This window comes from Phoca vitulina, unplaced genomic scaffold (assembly GCF_004348235.1).
Source record: "Phoca vitulina isolate PV1807 unplaced genomic scaffold, GSC_HSeal_1.0 scaffold6, whole genome shotgun sequence".
Lineage (NCBI taxonomy): Eukaryota > Metazoa > Chordata > Mammalia > Carnivora > Phocidae > Phoca > Phoca vitulina.
Window position 1 is genome coordinate 49,049,061 of NW_022589709.1, and position 20,180 is coordinate 49,069,240.

General features: G+C 40.8%; 1 protein-coding gene across 2 annotated transcripts in view; it reads left to right on the forward strand.

Moving 5' to 3' along the window:
• DMGDH (dimethylglycine dehydrogenase) overlaps window positions 1–17,460 on the forward strand; it is a 67,221-nt gene extending 49,761 nt beyond the window's left edge. Inside the window, exons 15-16 of one of the 2 annotated variants that reach the window (XM_032404128.1) lie at window positions 6,407–6,541; window positions 16,641–17,460. In XM_032404128.1, coding sequence (XP_032260019.1) covers window positions 6,407–6,541; window positions 16,641–16,679 — 174 coding nt within the window. In that variant the 3' untranslated portion in view covers window positions 16,680–17,460. Of the gene's footprint in view, window positions 1–6,406; window positions 6,542–13,234; window positions 14,640–16,640 lie in introns of those variants that run through there. The other variant, XM_032404127.1, reaches the window with a different exon arrangement.
• Window positions 17,461–20,180: the final 2,720 nt, after the last annotated feature.

Genomic DNA, 20,180 nt, shown 5'->3' on the forward strand with positions numbered 1-20,180 from the left:
ACTAATAATTTAACATCTTGCTAATAAAGAGATATTGAAATTGTAGTCATTATAAACATATGGGGAATGTTAGTGGAAAAGGAAGGGAGAGTTGAGAAGCCTGGGTTCAAAGTTTGGTGCTAAACTCACTTCAACACCCCAGGCGAGGTCCTTAAGCTTCCTGCCTGCTTAAAAGCTGTGATCCTAATGATGTGAAGTTGAAATGAATGATGGTCCACTCTGCCTGGATGGGGTGGTGGGTCACTTGATTCACCCCCTAGATGAATGAACCCCTGTATGGCTTTATCAGTTTGAGTGTGAGACAAACATGGACGTACCTGACATTCATCAACTGACCGAAGAAAGTTAAGATTTACACAGCCTGCAGCTTAGTAATGGCCACATGCTTGACAGGGGCATTCCTATCAGGCCTGTTTGGAAATTATGATATCTGAGCCCCATTTATTTTATTTTATTTATTTTTTTTTTTTTAAATATTTTATTTATTTATTTGACAAAGAGAGAGACACAGCGAGAGAGGGAACACAAGCAGGGGGAGTGGGAGCAGGAGAAGCAGGCTTCCTGCCGAGCAGGGAGCCCAATGTGGGGCTCGATCCCAGGACCCTGGGATCATGACCTGAGCAGAAGGCAGATGCTTAATGACTGAGCCACCCAGGTGCCCCTCTGGGCCCCATTTAAAATAAACGATTTGGGGCGCCTGGGTGGCTCCATTGGTTAAACATCCGACTCTTGATTTGGGCTCAGGTCATGATCCTAAGGGTTGTGAGATCGAGCCCTGCGTTGGGCTCTGCACTCAGCGGGGAGTCTGCTTGAGACTCTATCTCCACTCTTCCTCTGCCTCCCACTGCACGCGCTCTCTCTCTCTCTAAAATCTTTTAAAAAAAGGAAAGATAAGAAATGTTTCAGTAAAGTACTGGGGGGACAAGTGGCAGAAGTGTGTCACCTGGATTTCCATCTCCACTCTGCCACTTACAGTGATAGGCATCTAGCTGGTCTCTCCAGCTCTCCCCACACCTGTCAGCACAGGAACACGATTCTCCCACTGGTGCTGTACCTGGTTTCTAAGGGGACTTTCCTGGGATCCAGGATGTTACACTGATTGTCTTATTTATGTCTTTGGAAACTTTTGATAATTAGGTTAAAAGGATTTTGGACAATTAAATGAAACTGATGATTTCCTTGAATTTTCTGATAGGTTTTGATTCCAAATAAATGGTATAGAAAAGGTCCCAAACTAGGTATTTGTAATGTCCCTCCTGGTCTGTGAGAACCCACTGCCCTGACTCTCCATATCAGAACCTTCTTACCACTACTTCTGTTAAATTCAGCTTTAGCTACACATCTGCAAACTCTCCATGGACCTAACAACCACAACCAAAAATATACCGGTTTAATTTATTTCATTTCCATGTGCTTTGGGGTAATAGAGTACCTTCCCCCCCGCCAAGATTTGTTTGTTTAGAGAGAGGGAGAGAAAGAGTAAGGGGAAAGGGAGAGGGAGAATCCCAAGCAGGACCCCCCACCAAGTGGGGAGCCCAACATGGGGCTTGATCCCATGACCCCGAGATCACGACCTGAGCTGAAGCCAAGAGTCGGAGACTCAACCGACTGAGCCACCCAGGTGTTTTTAATAGAACTAATAAGATGAGTAATTATATTTCACGTAAAATCTTAATTTATCATCTTTGTGGATGTTATATTTAGAATATATTACAGATGGCTATTTTAATGACTCTTACTGCTTTTTAAAATTAATACATTAAAGAACATAAGCCAAGACTAATTTTGAGCTATAGTCTCAGTGCCCCAGAAATGTATGTTTCTCAAATATATTAACAGCTATTTATACAGTTAATTTGACAGTGACTCATTAAATATATTTCCGTTCACAGGTCATCCCGATAGCACCAATTTTAATCACAGCACTTAACTTCAGACATATTTTTCTTCTCTTGTTCATAATTAAAAGCTATGTAACAGAGTAAAATCTACAATCTTGGAAGAAAAACCAAGTAAAGGAGAATGAAATGACATTGCCCCACTTTAAGTCTTTCCATGTCAGGCGCAAGGTTAGCTTGGGAAGGGAGAATGGTCTCCAGGGGCGGCTGTTACCTTTTAATGGTGTTTTAAGTATGTGTTCCTAACTTTTAATTAGGTTTTTGTTGTTGTTAGTGTATTTTCATTCATGTCTGAGGGCAATATTGCTAGCCAGATCACTTCCTAATTCAGGGATATGCAGATACAGATGTCAGGTTTCATTAATAGTAACCTTCAGAGTGTTTTCAAATCCTCTTTCGTAGTACAGAAATACTGTGCAGTGAACATTCAAAACAGGCTCAGAGTACCCAGAAATAATTGAAAAGAACCATTCTGTATTTACATAAGCTGTGCCTTCCAATGATAGGCTCTAGGTATAGTCACTTTAAAAAATGTATAGATAAAATCTAAAGGTGGTGACTTGGTCTCCATGGTTACATAAGCCCCGGGAAAGACCCTTAACTTGGTTGGGCCTTTCTCTTCCGTGAAGTGGGCATAGAATTACTTCTCTTCTAGCAATGTCATGAGGATTAAAGGAGGTCATGAACGTTTATCCCTCAGCAGAGTGTCGAGCACATAGCAAGTGCCTCATAGGTTGTAAATAGTACTTCATATTTATTTTCCCTGAATTTATTAATTTTTCTCTTCTAAAGGAAGTTTTCTGAGGTCCTCCCCCACTTTTCCTATTCCTTGTGATTTGCTGACATCTTATGCTCCTGCTTAGACTTGGGTTAAATTGTGGTTTTGGCAAAGGTGGAGTTATCCACCCCCCCCCCGGCCCCCCCTCTAGCACATCTGGTTCCTCTCACTCCCCCCCACATGCTCAGGTAGCTCTTGTCTAGCATCCCAAAGGGACCCAGTTCTTTCTTTCTTTCTTCTTTTTTTTTTAATGGGTGAAAAAACTTAGATTTAGCCAGCTGGACTCAGTTTAGATGATCCCAGTTTTGTTGGCAACATCCAAAGCATCATAGTCAGGAGCCAGTTGAACATATGCCTTCTTCTATCAGGCCTGACCAGGGCACTGACCTTGGTCACATCAGTGTCCTAGAGCTTCTTCACAGCCTGTTTGATCTGGTGCTTATGGTCCTAGACATCTACAGTGAACACAAGTGTGTTGTCTTCTATTTTCTTCATGGCTGACTCGTGGGCAGGGGGAACTTGATGATGGCATCATGGTCAAGCTTGTTTCTTCTGGAGGGATCCATTTCTTTTTTTTTTTTAAATTTTAAGATGTATTTATTAGAACAAGCAAGCGAGTGTAAGTGAGAGGTGGGGGGAGGGGCAGAGAGCGAGGGAGAGAGAAAGGGAATCCCAAGCCAACTCTGAGAAGAGCATGGATGGAGCCCGACACGGGGCTCGATCTCAGGACCCCGAGATCATGACCCGAGCCGAAATCAAGAGTTGGACGCTCAGCCAGCTGTGCCACCCAGGCACCCTAGGAAGGGACCCATTTCTGAAAGCTTTGGCTGTGGCCAGCTTTTGTCACAGGTGTACCAGACGTTGGCCTAAGTGGTTCAGGACTGGGCATGTTGTGATGTGCAGGGAAGGAGTCACATCAGGGGCCTCCGAGAAGCCACAAGAACATACTCTGTCTCTGAATGCCTCCTGCCAAACACAGTTTCTGAACACAGCAGGGGCATAACAACCATTGAGTAAATAATTGAAAGAAAATTCTCTAATAGGGACTCAGGAAGACCCAAAACCTTCAAGATCTAAATGACTCTCTAACGGGGAAGATCAGATTCCATTACAGGAGATAAGGAAACTACTTAGGATCTCCTGGCACTGCACAAATCACACAAACTAGCCCACTGGCTGCTCAGTATTGTTGTAAGATGCTTTTCCACACAAAGTGTCAGAATTTTTTTTTTTCATTTTACATTGATTTCTATATAGACAAGAACTCTAAAGAGCACCCCTTGTCACCATTTATCCATGATATCACGTTGTCTTTTAAAAAGATAGCAAAAGGGGTGCCTGGGTGGCTCAGTATGTTAAGCGTCTGCCTTCAGCTCAGGTCATGATCCCAGGGTCCTGGGATTGAGTCCCGCATTGGGCTCCCTGCTCCGCGGGGAGCCTGCTTTTCCCTCTGCCTCTGCATCTCTGTCTCTCTCATGAATGGATAAATAAAATCTTTAAAAAAAAAATTTGTTATTCTTAAAGTTCTTTATGTATTTAGAAATGTTTTAACTATAACGAACTTTGGTTTTGTTATTAGACAGAACTGGTTCCGAACTCAGGTTGGGCTGCTTGCCACTGGAAAGTCAATACCAGAGAGAGGAGAGGTGGTGGGAAATGAAGGTGCCTGCTTTATTCAGGACTAACATCCCAAAGCCCATCTTCCTGTGTTGGCAAAGGCAGAGGGTTTAAAGGGCAAGGTGAGGGACCTGGGTGGGGACAAGGGAAGCGGGTGCCCAGGTGGTTAGTTGTACATTGACATGACCCCGAACAGACTTGCTGGCATCAGTGGTGGCTGTTTACGAATGTGGTCAGGTCTTATCTTCTGGGAAAGTCTGGCTCTTCCCTCCTCAAGGCCGGTGGTCTGCAGATCTCAAGAAAAGTAGTTCGTAAGGCTACAGACTAAGGGACTTAAGTTGGCAAGCAAGGAGTGCATAAGCTTGAAGCCAGTTAACCCTTGAGACCCACTGGAATGCTGTGACAGTTTGTTAAGACTTCTATTATCATGAATTTATCCTACATAGGAATTCAAATGAATCAGGCTTTTTCTGTGGGTTGGTTGTTTTGTTTTTTCCCCAGCAGTCCTGTCTTAAATAACATCGGATCCAGCTGTCTTTGAATTTTTATTTGGCTTCATAATAAAGCTTTATAGTTGGTTCTCACCATCTGGATTACACTGGGGAAGGTAATCGGACTTTCATTTTACAATTATTTTAATGTTGGCCAGTGGAAAACTTTCAGTTTCATGTGAAGGTCAGCAATTTCAAGTTGCAATATCTATAGAAATCATACTTCACATGGAAGGTCTGAACCATAGAAGAGTGAACTGGGAGGTGTCAGGCAGAGGGTATGTGAGGACCCTTCCCACTGTTTCACTGAGAGGTTAAGGGGACTTACTGCACCCAACCCTAAATGGTTTGTGTGCAGAAGGAGCTGTATAAATCCTAAATGTTGGTGGCAGAGGACATTTTTGGCATGAGATACTGTTTCCTTTCTTCTTTGGCCAATGAGGAAATTAAAGTTGTTGCCTTTCTTCTTTCAGGAGAACTCTTTTGAGAATTTCCCCCCTCACACTGTAACCTCTAATTAAGTCTCCTTTGTAGAGATGTGATTTGTATAACAAAGATCCCCTATTTCCCGGTAAGATCAGAGATGCTTGTTTGGCTCCCTTATGTAGAAGCCTTAGCCCACGCCCCTCCAGGGTCAGCCTTCTCTCCTTCCACTCTGACTGCCCTTGGCCTCTGACTAGTTTCTCACACTTACCCCGTGTCCTTGGCATGCTGGTTAGGTAGAACTCTGCCTCCTTTATTAGCTAAGTGTCTCCCCTGAAGAGTCCTCACTCACCTGTTTGTTGTAGGTGAAGACTAATAAATATAGAAGTCCTGAAGTTTGCATGATTCCTACTTTTTTTTTTTTTTAAACACATAAGCATGGACTCAAGGTTATCCCTAGAGCAATGTCACTCTCACTTGTGTTACATTGGGAATAACCCTGAGTGTGCCCAGGGGAACATATTAGGAAGAGGAACGTCATCCATCATGTGTTGGATAGAAGGAGGAAAAACAAGGTTGAAAAGCGTAGTGTTAGAGAATAAGCTCTTTGATCAAAATGTACATCTAACTTTGTAACCCACACAGGGCCTAGCATGATGTCTCACACATAGGGCAGTCAATAACATTCCTGAATGAACTGAGTACAATCCAACAGTTGACACATTTCTTGGATCACTATTCTAAAGAAGGAAAAAAAAGGTGCAATATTTCAGGGGTGTTTTGACATCACATTTCAAAACCATGAATTTCCTTCTTGAAAGAGGCTTACTATAGGTAGAAATTGCGTAGTACTTTGGTTACTACCATCCAGTAATGCTGTCCAGAATCATTAGATCCGAGGGTCGCTTTCATAATCCACCATCGCAATATCATGCCTTCTGTTTTTCTGCCTAGGTGGTTCTGGTATAATTGTTATCACAAGTTATTACCCTTAAGTCTAACCTATTCTGAAGGAAAAGGTGGCTGATACTGTCATTTGAGGACTAAGAAATATTTGTCTAGATGTTTGATCCAATCTGTATTTTTATTTGATGTGTAATTGGCGAGAAAATCGCAAAGACAAATTTAAATGCTTGCATCTCTAACCTTGTCACAGTGTCTGAGCATTCATTCATCATCATTATCTTGGATTCCTGCAGCCAGCAGACTTCATAGGAAAGCAAGCACTGAAACAGATTAAAGCCAAGGGGCTGAAACGGAGACTGGTCTGCCTCACCTTGGCAACGGACAATGTTGATCCGGAGGGAAATGAAAGCATCTGGTATGATGGCAAGGTGAGTGCTGAGGACCTCATGGCCAGGGGCCACTGCAGCTTTTCTGCACCAGAAACCCTCCTTGTGTCTGTTTCCTTTTAGAGTTGTGTTTTTTAGGGTTTTGTTTTGGTTTGGTTTTTGCTATTTATTTATCTATTGGTTGGGTGACACACTTTGATTTCTGAGCTGACATTCAAGAAACAGAAATCAGTTAACTGAAAGGAAAATGAAATGCTCATTTTTAAAAACATCAACTTCTCTATGCTTTGATTAAAGAAAATAAAGGACTTAAAATACAATGGACAATGAGGAAGGTATAATTTAGGGGCTCAAATGATCTTTGAATGCAAGAGATGGATTTTAATAAAAAAAAATTCTGGCATTCTAGTTTAGCTTCTAAGGGATCTTGGAGAAGGAAGTAATTCTAACCTTAGCACACCTGCAGGAAAAAATTCCAAGTGAAAATCTCCATGACAACAGAGGGTAGAGCCTTAGAAAGTAAAGTGAAAGGTAGAAACCATTTAGTTCTTCAGAAAGGGTAAATGTGCCTTCTTCCCATCTGGGAATGTTGTTTTATTCTGTCTGTCGGCATTCAGTAAAACCAGATAACTTACCAGTAGAACTTCATGTCTTTGACTTTTTACAACTCTTCGTAAGACCAAGTTTGGTTTATGATTTTGCTGTGTTTTGGCTGGGGCTAGCAGGCAGATGGGGTACTCTCCCCGTAGATTAGGGGGTGAGCACATGGCCATCGAGGCTCATTGCAACAGCTGTTCCCTGTTGAACAAGGTCTGCTTGGCCAATACCCAAAGACTCAGAGATTTGGTTCCATGGGTTTTTTCTCATGCCTCCTTGATCCTTGTTTTCATTTCCCTCTTCTCTTCAGTGACAAAAAGAATACCGGAGGGGGAGAAAGTCAGTGGCATCAAATCTCAGTCTTTGGATTACTAAAGAAATGGCCATGTGCGCTGAGGCATGGATCCATTTGATGTACAACTAACATCTACACAGTTTCTACTATGTGCTGGATATTTCTTATGCACTCATTTAATTTTATAACACCCCTCCCAGATAGGTATGGTCATCCCATTTTAGAGATGAGGCTTGGGGGTTCAGAGAAGTGAAGTAACTTGCTTGAGGTTGCTCGGCTAGTGATGGACAGAACCAGTTTCTGACCCGGGTATAGTTGGACTTGGCATTGCTTACCCTGCCTTCTAAGCCACGCTGAATACTCCAGTTCACTGTCCTCTCTGTCTCTGCTCATGTCCCACTGTATTCTCTTCACTTAAAGACCCACAGTTGTCCTACATCCCAGAAGCAGGTGGATGTTATTAGACCGTATGAAGCTAAGAGACTCTTCTCAGATTTCGAGCTCTTTCTTAAACACTTTACCCTTAATTGTGCTGAGTTCATTCTCTTTGAGCCTCTTACCTCACTGTCTCCTCCTCCTTTCTGTTCTAAATGTCTGGTTCAGACCTCTTTTCTTAATAGGTTTTTCCTCACACTTCATATTTGCCCACAATTGCCAGTGATAATCACCTCTGCCATTAACTAGCTGCTTCGCTTGACCTGATCTTAGCCTCTCTGGGCCTCCATTTTCTCATCTACAAAATGATGAGATCATGTCTTAGGTTCTTTGCACCTCTAATTAATTTTTCCCCTAGTCATCAAATTTCCCCCACCTCCTCTTTCTTCTGTTTCTCATTTTTTCACTCGTTCTCAGCCAGCTTTCTAATATGGTCCACACCAGCCCCTGCACTGGCTTTCTGTTTTGGCCATGGAATGACCGATGATGCTGTTGTGTTTTTTTTTTTTTTTTTTTTTTTTTTTGAGAGACAGAGAATGAGAGTGTGCGAGGCAGGGGGAAAGGAGTGGGCAGGGCCAGAGGGAGAGAGAGAATCCCCAAACAGACTTCCGCTGAGTGTGGAGCCTGACACAGGGCTCAATCTCAAGACCCCGAGTCACAACCTGAGTTGAAATCAAGAGTCCAACGCTTAACCAGCTGAGCCACCCAGGCTCCCCTATGTTATCGTGTTCTCTATGCAAACCCACACCAACCCTGATTAACACAGTATAAACCTGACACCCAAATGCAAGTTTAAAATCCTGGAAACTTGTATCTTAAACTTACACAACATTACATGTCAACTATATCTCAAAGCTGGGAGGGTTGAGCTGAAAACTCGAGTTCCATTTTTGAATTTTATTTCCTTTTCTGTATCAGTGCGCTGAGTTTACCTGCTATATTTTTCATCTTTCCTCCCAGATGCCATCTGCTTACAGAGCTGTTAATCCAGTTGTAGCTGGCTTTAAAAATAACCCTTGAATTTCCTGATACCTGCTTGTCTGCTCTTTGATGCTCAGTAGGGTCATCTTCTCACCATGCAAATGAATCTTCTGGATCCTCTTTATACTCTGGAATGATAGGAAATAGTTTTTGCTCCTATTTCCTGACTTCGTTGGGACTTGTACTGCCTTTGGTATTTGGTATTCTATTCTTGCAAATATTCTCACTGCCAGGGATAAGGTACGAATTTATAAGGTACAAATTTGTTATTCAACAAATCTGTCTACTATGTGGTAGAGATACGCTTGGCACTGGGGACGTGGCAGTGAACAAAACAGATGAGCTTCTCTGCCTCCATGGATCTGACATTCCAGGGGAGAGAGAGCTAGCCAGTGAACATACTCACTAAATGGCACATCTGAGGGTGCTGAGTGCCCTGAGGAAAAGAAAAGTCCGATTGAGAGATGGGCAGTGAAGCCAGGAGGGATTATGATTTTAAATAAGGCTTAATTTTTTAAAATCAAGGCATAAGGGTGGGTATGAAAAGGGCTCTGTTATAAAAGCAGCTTTGTTGGGAAGTTTTATTTTTTTATTTTCTTTAAAAAGATTTTATTTATTTATTAGAGAGACAGAGAGACAGCATGAACAGGAGGGGCAGAGGGAGAGGGAGAGAGAGAATCTTAAGCAGACTCCATGCTGAGCGTGGAGCTTGACGGGGAGCTTGACCCTATGACCCTGAGATCATGACCTGAGCTGAAACCAAACGTCGGATGCTTAACCGACTGTACCATCCAGGTGCCCCTGTTGGGAAGTTTTAAAGAAGGTGTTTTGTATAAAGGATGTAGGCAACTAATGTAAGTAGTTTCACTAATCTTAGCAACTAGTTAAAGCAATTGTCTCTTCAGCAACTGCAGACTTGTATAGTAATGAGATTCTTTATGCATTAGGATGAATGTTGTCCTTCCAAGTTAGGTAATCCTGTTTTTTTTCTTCCCAATTATGTTGCCATTGCTAAATATTTTTCTGAAAATGGCTGGAAGAGTCCATTTGTAAGGCATCCAAAAGAATTAGTCTTGTCACTTATCTTAGTCATATGTTATTTTTTAATTAAAAAAATTTTTTTTTAAAGATTTTATTTTTACGTAATCTCTATACCCAGCATGGGGCTTGAACTTAAAACCCCGAGATCAAGAGTTGCATGCTCTACCCACTGAGCCAGTCAGGTGCCCCAGTCATAGGTTAATTTTGACCAGAATCTTGATTATGGCCATGTGTATTTTATTCATCAAGCTTGATTAAAAATATTTTATAATTACAAAAAAAAAGATGTTTTGTAGAAATGAAGTTTGGAGAGTTGAGAAAGCAGTCTTTTTTTATTATTTAAAAACAAAGGCACAGAGGGACAGCCAAAGAAATACAATGTATCATCCAACTTAAATTACATCCTCTCCTTCAAAGGCCATCTACCCTGTTAGCGCCCCTAAGTCAGAGGGGTCTTGAATTTTCACAGAGAGGAACAAGAAAAGGCTAAACATAAACGAGGATTGCTTATATTGGTAAAAGGAAAGTCAGTGTTTAACGAAGAATATGAAAAGCTGCTAGGCAGAGGGTGGGCACAGGTTGTTTTTATGATTCACAGAAAAAAAGAAGGAATGGATTTAATTGAATCTGGAAGATTTTAAGGTAGAATGATATAAAATTGTTGCTAGGGAAAACCTTTCCTTAGAAATTTAGTAGTAAGATACCAAGGAAAGTCTGGACTTCTAAAAATACTCTGGGCTACTCAGCATTGGATTAGAGAGAAATTAAAGGAGAAACGAAAGTAATCTAGCAGAAAGCAACACATTCAATAAATACACTAAAAATAGCACTCGGACAGTAAATTTGCTATTTCTTTACATTACTCATGCAGCAGTAACTGCAAGATGAATCACTGCTGGGATTTTAAGAGATGGGAAGGCCTGGGGAAATGGTTCACACAATCTCTCAAGAGGGATGGTAGGTTTTTGACCCAGTGAGTTAGGGGATTTAGCCTAGAGCCTTGCTGTGGCCTCTTGTTTTCTTAAGATGCTTGCCCAAGCAAATCAGGTTACCTCTCCAGACCTCAGGTTTACAGACTAGGGAGTGAAACCAAGGTTACCAAGAAAGTCTTCCAAAAGCTGTGATTAAAACTCCAACCTTCCTGAACTAAATCCCTGCCTTATATTACTTAACAATGATCTAAAGGAAAAAAACCATTTTAGGGGCACCGGAGTGGCTCAGTTGGTTAAGCATCTGCCTTCGTTCAGTTCAGGTCATGATCCCAGAATCCCCGGACTCAGCCCAGTGTCGGACTCCCTGCTCAGCGGGGAACCTGCTTCTCTCTCTCTCTCCCTCTGCTCGCCCTGCTTGTGCTCTCTCTCTCTCTCAAATAAATAAAATCTTAAAAAAAAGAAAAAAGAAGGAAAAACCATTTTAAAGCATATGCGTTCTCTCAGCAACACCTTGGCAGTTAATAATCTGCCAAAGAAGCTTTTACTAATGAATACATTCATGTTTTTTATTCTTTTAATCAACCAGTTCTCCCCATAATAAGTTCAGAAATGATATGGAGAGCTTCTGATTTGGGGTTTCCACGAGATAATTACAAACTGGGGTTATAGAGCCACGAGTCTGTATTTAATGTCATAAATGTGTCAGCATCTTAAAGATGAAAAATGCTGTAATAAGACTGTTGACTGTAGTGGGCTCTTTGCTGAGGCGACTGAAAGACCAGCAGGCTGATTCCCGGCCATGAATGTGTTTGAGCACCAGCTACAAGTGGTTTGCTGTATGAAACGGTAAGGCTGTAAGGACTAGTGCAATGTTGTGTGGCCAGGAGAAGCCATTCTGAGTAGGGCTATAGATCATATTTTGCTTTTGTTGTCTTCCTTTTACAATTTTTATTTTTATTTTATTTTATTTTTAAAGATTTTATTTATTTATTTGACAGAGAAAGACAGCGAGAGAGGGAACACAAGCAGGGGGAGTGGGAGAGGGAGAAGCATGCTTCCTGCCGAGCAGGGAGCCCGATGGGGGCTTGATCCCAGAACCCTGGGATCATGACCTGAGCCAAAGGCAGACGCTCAACGACTGAGCCACCCAGGCGCCTCTTCCTTTTACAATTTTTAAATATGGTGTTTTAACCTGACACTTTCTATCACTTTTTTTTTTCCATTTTACTGTTTCTCTTTCATCTTTTCCTTTAGATCTGGTTTTGACTCATCCTCTTATCTTTGTAAGAAGCCTGATTAGATTATTTATTTATTTATTTATTTTTGCAGCGTAAAGCCTTTGTTTTCATCTCCTGGGTTTTGTTTCTTTGCTCAGTACTTTTCTGTGGTTTGCCATCCCATGTGATTCCATTTTATCCTCGCTGATGTTGATTGCTCATGCCTGACTCCATGTCTCCGCTCATCGTGGAAAGTTTCATCCTCCTTTTCCACCTACCTAATTCCACCCCCCTTCCAAATGGAGAACAAATCCTGCTTGATGATGGTTACTTCCTTGGCTTCTCGGTTCTGTTTTCTTGTATCTCTATTAATTCCTCAACTTGCAGGCTGGACGCTCCTGAGGGTAGGAACCAAACCTCATTCATGCTCTAGAATGTCCAGCAAAATGTTTTGTACATGGTAGATCTAGAGAGGGTGAGGTTAACATTAAGTGCCTACCAATTGCCAGGAATTGCTAAATGCTGTGTATTCATAGAATGTTTGCTTCACATTGACTATTGATGTATCAGTAGTTTAATTCAGCACTCTTTTGGCCAGCCATGTCCTCAATCCCAACAGGAACAGTTGACTACATTTACATTTGGATTTTTAGAATTTTTTCCCCTTGTATCTATTATTGCCATGCTAGTTGGATGATGGCAGAGAATTCTTTTCTAAAGTTTAAAATGAAAACATTTGAGTCTTCCTCCTATCAGATCTCTTGGCATGAAACTGAGCCAAATAGTGCCAGCTATTAAAAAAAACTAGGTGTGGGGCGCCTGGGTGGCTCAGTCGGTTAAGCGGCTGCCTTCGGCTCAGGTCATGATCCCAGGGTACTGGGATCGAGCCCCGCATCGGGCTCCCTGCTCGGCGGAGAGCCTGCTTCTCCCTCTCCCTCTGTTTGCCGCTCTGCCTACTTGTGCTCTCTCTCTCTGTTAAATAAATAAAAATCTTAAAAAAAAAAAAAAGTGTGATTTAAAACTGAGAGGTTCGAGGCTGTTGATAGGTATTTTGAGAATTATTTTTCATAATTTGCAAGCCTACTCTTCTCAAAAGTAAAGTTTTCTTCCTAGTGTTAGCCCCACAGACGGTAATCCCTAAGACTTTCAGGTTGTAAGTTGAACCTACTTGAATCTGGAGAGAAGCAGCACAAAACTGTGGCCAAGATGCTGAGGATTGCTGGCTCTTGTTTTTCAGGTGGTTGGCAACACAACGTCTGGAAGCTACAGTTATAGCATCCAGAAGAGTCTGGCATTTGCCTATGTCCCTGTAGAGCTAAGTAAAGTAGGACAGCAGGTGGAAGTTGAGCTGTTGGGCAAAAATTACACAGCAAGCGTCATACAGGAACCCTTGGTGTTGACGGAACCAACCAGAAACCGGCTTCGGAAGAAAAGTGGAAAGGATAACATTTGAAAAAGACCTTCAGCAGGCAACTGAATTATGTTAGCTCTGTGACTCTGCCAAACACCATAACTGATCTTTGGGAGAATACAAGAAACCAAGAATTCAGTTCAAAATCCTCAAAATCTAGATTTATGATCTTAATAAAACCTTTCTCAATTCTTTCCTCAGCAAGAGAGAATAATGGATTAGTGATTTACGTTGTTCTTTCAAACGAAGACATTTGAAATGAATGTTTTTATTAACCTATATTGTTTGTAAAACTCAAAACATTTAGGTGTTCACTAATATACAATCACTACTATAACTGAATTAGAGGACATTGTATAATTTTAGGAATATATGCTTATGGTTCTTGTACCTGAAAACAAATTGTTTTACATAAAAACTAAAGTAGTACTATTGATGGATTTGTTTCATTGGGAAACAGTAGTTGAATAAGGGATAATTTTAATTTTTTATAATATATCTACAATGAAAATAGTAAAATTTAATATTGATACATGAATTTTTATTCAATTCTCTGAAATACTTATTTTCTTAATGAATTCCCTGCAAGCGGTATTATGGGGCATCATTATTGGCCTTTCAAAGGTTGTTTTAGAAGAGTAATTGCAAAAAAGAATAGTCTTCCAAAGGAAGCAGCGCTTATAGAGCTTTCTGAAATGAAGCTGAAACATAGATTGTGCCAGTAAAAACACAGTTTGAATACTGAACACCTCTCTTTGGGAAAGAATTAATGCAAGTTGACATCACATGTGCCGCTCTGAATATCCTTTCACAGAGCATTTGACAAAGCAGCTCAAACAAGAGCTTAAGAGCTGACAGGATTGCCCTTAGCACTGTGTACAGCAAGAAAAAAAGATGTATTTAGAAATAATTCCTGCTAAATTTTTCAAAATTGAATTTAGTTGACTGAACAAATCAGATCTTTTTATAAAAGGTGGCTTATCACTTACAATTTGTTATATACACGTTTGTTGAACATTTATTGAGTCTTTCCTAAGTATTAAAGTTGAATGTGAAACATAAAATGTAATTACAGAATTGTAAAATAATTTCTTAACTTGTAAGTTTTACAAAGGTGCCAAGTATACATTTAAAATGTTTGATTAAAGCAATCATATATTAGAACTCCAATAGGCCATTCATTTCTCTTTAGTATAGCTTTTTGTTTGAGAAAAGAGGGAAATCTTGGTAACAAAATTTGATAATCTTGATAATTTCCTAATTGTCAAGAATATTATCTTGGTACAGCCACTATGGAAAACAGTATGGAGGTTCCTCAAAAAAGTAAAAATAGAACTGTTGTCTGATCCAGCAACTCCATTTCTGCGTATTTAACATGAATTCACAAATCTTGCCATTTGTGACAATGTGGGTGGAACTAGAGGGCATTCTACTAGGTGAAATTAGAGAAAGAAAAATACCATATGATTTCACTTACACGCAGAATCTAAGAAACAAAATGAACAAACATTACAAAACTCAGATACAGAGAACAAATTGGTGGTTGCCAGAGTGGAGGGTCGTTGGTGGGTGGGCAGAATGGATGAAGGGGGTCAAAAAGGTACAAACTTCCAGGTACAAATATGCCTTGGGGATATATGTATCATGGTGAATATAGCTAATATAGCACAGAATATTTCAAAGTTAAGAGAGTAAATCTTAAGAGTTCTCATCACAAGAAAAAAATATAACTTTATATGGTGATGGTTGGTAACTAGACTGGTGGGATCATTTCACAGTGTATAAATATTGAATCTTTACTAATACAATGTTATAAATCAATTATACCTCAATTAAAAAAAAACCCTCCATATCCACTATCTCTTATTAGGTGCTGGTTAAAGCCTTTGCCTGGGAGATCCCATTTCTTACTCTCTGCCTCTCTGTAGTCCTACAACCATTAAGATACTTATTTACCATCTCTGGATTCCTTTTCTGCAACATAGACAATTCCAGGTTTTTTGGTACAGTAATCAATAATGAAAGTACAACATTGAATTCATGTCCTCCAATTAATATAACTAGAACAGATCAATAAAAATCCTAGAGAATTTAGATGAATATTAAAAAAGTACTACCCATAGTGTAAAAGACATGTGCTTCCTAATTTCCCTAAGAAGTTGTGCTCATTCCATCTTTTGTGGTTTGTTGGGTGCTATTAAGTCACCCTGGCATCCCGTGCCCACCCAGCCGGTGGACCTGGCCTAGGTGCGAGGTTTCGCATCAGCCAATGCACAGGCTGACCAGTGACCTACGAGACCACTTAGCCAGACTTCATCCCATGGGAATTTGAACTGTGAAACATCGGAGCATAAGCCGATGATCCCTGAAAGCTGAAGCTGAAAAGATGAAGAAAAGATGTAAGAGAAGTCTTGGGGTAGCAAGAACCCCTGACAAGGGGAGAGGCCCTGAGAGAAAGACCAGTTTCTGAAGCTTTCAGTTCCCAATGGCCTATCAGCCGGTTGTTAGGTGAACACCTTGACTCAAAAGAGCCTCCCTAAAACCTCCAGCTGCTGGAGAGTGGGCCAGGCACTGAGAGAGGCCTCACAGGAATGGGGCCAGGATTAGGGTCAGCCATGAAGAGCAAAGAACCAGCATGCTTGAAAGTACTCTTTACTGATGTGCAGAAGCCCATGTCTATGGTTTAGGAACGAGTGTTCTCAAGAATGTGATAGTGGCTGATGGGTGCTTTCTTCCCTTGAGCTAGGAAAGCTTCTTAGAACTGCAAAAACACTTTCTAGTCAACAAAACATTGATGGATGTTGTTAGGTTGCTGGTGTTCACCTCTAATCTATGTTTTACTCCTTTTCTGATGGGAAAGGCGACAGATAAACCCACTTTTAAGTATGCTTTATGGCCCATTAAATAGCAAACAGATTCTGGAATATTACTGAGAGGACTTTGTGCATGTTTGAACTGCACAGAAAGATTGACATAAGGAAACAAAGCATCTGTGAGAGGAAGAAAGTTTCAGCTGTACAAATAGCATCCTTTAGCCAAAGCCTCATAAAAGCCAAGAGCCCCAAATCAAATCAAACTCTTCTCCTGATGAACCATCATATATAAGTCAAACTGATCCTGCCTTTGCTTATCTGTCTGCCATTAATGAGTCTCCAGAATAGTTCAGTAGTTTATAGAAGCTACTTTATGAATTATAAAAGGCTAACACATTACTTAATTATATTTTCTCCAGGTGTACACTTTGGAAGTATCAGCATGCCATGAAGCATAGGAGGGACAGGGTGGTAAAACAGTTACTGGACAGAAAGCCGGAAGACCTGCTTTTCCCAGCCCTGCTGCCAGCCAAGAACAGACTACGTGATCATCTACTCAAGCCTTTCCTGTATTTAAAGTTCTCTGAGTAATTGCTTTCCTCACTGAAGTATTTGTTAGTCTACAAGTGTTCTTTGAGTACTTCCGACAGGCCAGGCACTAGAAAAGCAATGAACAGACATGGTCCCTGCCTTTGTGGCATTTATAGACCAGGTCAAGCATTTAACAAAAAAAAAAAAAGCAGGTGTATATTTCGGTACAAACTGAGGTGTCATGAAAGCCAAGGGAAGAGAACATTTTGACGAGAGGATGGCAAACTGTGTCCAAAGATAAGAGATGTCAGGTAAGATTAAGGGCTGAGAAGTGCCTCTGAGGTTAGACCACAGTCTCATTGGCACCATTGGCATGAGCTCTTTCTGGGGGGCCGGTGAGGGCGGGAGGTAGACCACATTGAAAAAGGACTAGGAGGTAAGGAGTTGGAGGCGGGGAACAGACTCTCACTATCCAGGAGCAGCTTCCTACTCAGGTAGAGAGGGTACCAGTTAGGAAGCTTTCAGCTGCAAGTAAGAAAATATCCTATTAACAGCAGCTGAAGCAGTTTATTTTATTAAATCACAAAGTAAGTCTGGAGGTAGGTTCAATGACGCCATTAAATATCTCTGTTCTCTTTATTTCATTTTGTCAAATCCTCCTCCCTGTAAAACACTTTTTTAGTCAAAGTCATTTGTTGTTGCGATTGTGGATGTTTTGATCATCTATGTAGTTCAAATTAGCACATTTATTGCTTACCTTATTAAATATTGGGTTCCACATGGAAATTAATTTAGAGATGGGCACCTGGGTGGCTCAGTCGGTTAAGTGTCTGCCTTGGTCCTGGGTCCAGGGTCCTGGGATCAAGTCCCACGTGGGGCTCCCTGCTCTGCAGAGGTCCGCTTCTCCCTCTGCCCCTCCCCCAACTGGTTCTCTCTCTCTCTCTCTCTTTCTCTTTCAAATAGATAAATAAAAATCTTTAAGAAAAATTTAGAGAAGCTCTGGTTATACCACAGGCCCTTACCACTAACAGGCTCAGCTATATGCATTCAAGGGTAAATTCTTTACTGCTGGAATCATTCAAGCTTCCTTCAAGCATAATTTGAGTCTTCAGTCCCTGTGGAGCTAGTTATCCCACATTGAAACAGTAGAGTGATTGTAAATACAAAGAAGCAGAAGTTGAGTTCAATTCTGTCATTCTATGTGATCACTCAGAGTTTCTATTGACGTTGGTTATGAAACAGAGGGCAAATTGTGAGATATAACATTGTGTTCAGTAAGAGCAGATTTTAGTTCATACATGAAATATCTTACTGGTTTTGAACAATATCTCTAAAATTCATATTTCCTCTTTTTAAATGGTTGTTAAAACTAAAAAAATAATTAAAATATAATCATCAGTGGCATAATTTTAGAGTTACCTAAGTTGTGATTTTTCAGTATCTTATTAGTTACCGGATAAATTATTTACATAAAATATTATATCAGACTCTAATCAAAGGAGCAATACACAGAACCTGTGGAGAAGGTTATTGATCATGCAATAACCAAATCTCAGCAAATGGTCACTTACTCAGAATAAACAATCCAACCTCAAAGAATGCCAGGAGAAACAACAAAAGGTGCTGGTCTTACAGTGCTGGAAGAAATCAACAGAGCAGTATTTGAGTGCTCTCCTAACCTGGAGAACTAGTAAGGAATGCCCTGATGGGGGCTGCCAAGCCAACACTAGGACCATTTGGGAAGGGGCGGCCAGCAGGAGCAGGAACCACAGAGGAGACTCAACCATGCTGTTGAAGATGCTACCCAAATCCAAAAGAAGGGAAAAAACACCCTGGCTTCTCTCTTCCTCCCACATTCCAATCTCCCACCAGTGCCTCCCATTGGCTGAACCTACGTGGGAGCAAGTAGGTGAAGGAGCCTGGGACACGTAGCTTGTATACAGAACAGAGCAGGGGAAGATCATGAAATGGATCGCATAGCAATAGACAATGACTTGCATACAACACCAACATAGTCCGTGCAGGCCTGGCCAAAGGGGTCAGGTCAACAGGTACAAACATGGCTACCAGGATGGGGGGAGGTTGTGGGGTGGACTAACACATTTAAAAGGGCTATTTTAAAAAATGTTAAAAAATAAGGGGCTATTTACATTATTATTTTTTTTAAGATATTTTTTATTTATTTGACAGAGAGAGAGCACAAGTAGGCAGAGCGGAAGGCAGAGGGAAAGGGAGAAGCAGGCTCTCTGCTGAGCAGGGAGCCCGATGCGGGGCTCGATCCCAGGACCCTGGGATCATGACCTGGGCTGAAGGTAGCTGCTCAACCAACTGAGCCACTCAGGTGCCCCTACATTATTAGTTTTAAAAGGCATGGCATATTGTAATATGCAATATGCAATCATTTAGGTTCTAATAGGAAAAACTTTAATATTTAAATTGTACTTATGTTTAGACTATCTCGGGAAGGGTAACACTAGTATTCCTGGAGAAGGGTTGAAACTCACTTTTCACGGTACACCCTTTTAACTTTTTTTTTTTTTTAAGATTTTATTTATTTATTTGACAGAGAGAGACACAGTGAGAGAGGGAACACAAGCAGGGGGAGTGGGAGAGGGAGAAGCAGGCTTCCCGCTGAGCAGGGAGCCCAATGTGGGGCTCGATCCCAGGACCCTGGGATCATGACCTGAGCCAAAGGCAGACGCTTAATGACTGAGCCACCCAGGTGCCCCTTAACTTTTTAAAAACTATGTATGTGTTTCACTTTTTAAAAATTTAATATAGATATACATTAATTGCACTTTCTTATCTAGTAAGAGTAGGTTCTTATTTTTTTGTCACATAGTATGACTATTTTTATTTTTTGAAGCGTTCACATTGGTTTGAGATATTTAAGCATGGTTGGAAAGTATTGGTCTAGAACTGCTTAAGAAATTGGTGTACAATGTAAAACATTTAGTACAGAAAAAGTGAATGCAATTCAGTTGTTGTATATAGTAAATATTGTGTGAAGACTAAGGCTCGGGGTGTGTGAAAGGTAAAGGAAAGGAAAGAAGAAATGAGATAAAATGCAATACCAACATCCTGTTTCTTGATCTGGGTGGTGGTTACATGGGTGTGTTCACTTTGTGAGAATTAATTGACCTATATATACTTTAGTAGACTATCTTATTTTTTTTAAAGATTAAAAAAAATTTTTTTAAGTAATCTCTACACCCAATATGGGGCTTGAACTTACAACCCCGAGATTAAGAGTTTTAGGCTCTACCGACTAAACCAGCCAAGCACCCCTAGAGCATTGTCTTATGCACAAAAAATGCTATACCAAAATTTTTTTTTTTTTAACTAATGGTGCTGTTTTCCACTCTCTACTCTCTCTAGTCAGTTTTGAGGAGGAAGGAGGTGATAAGCAATGGGCAAGAAGGGGGGTC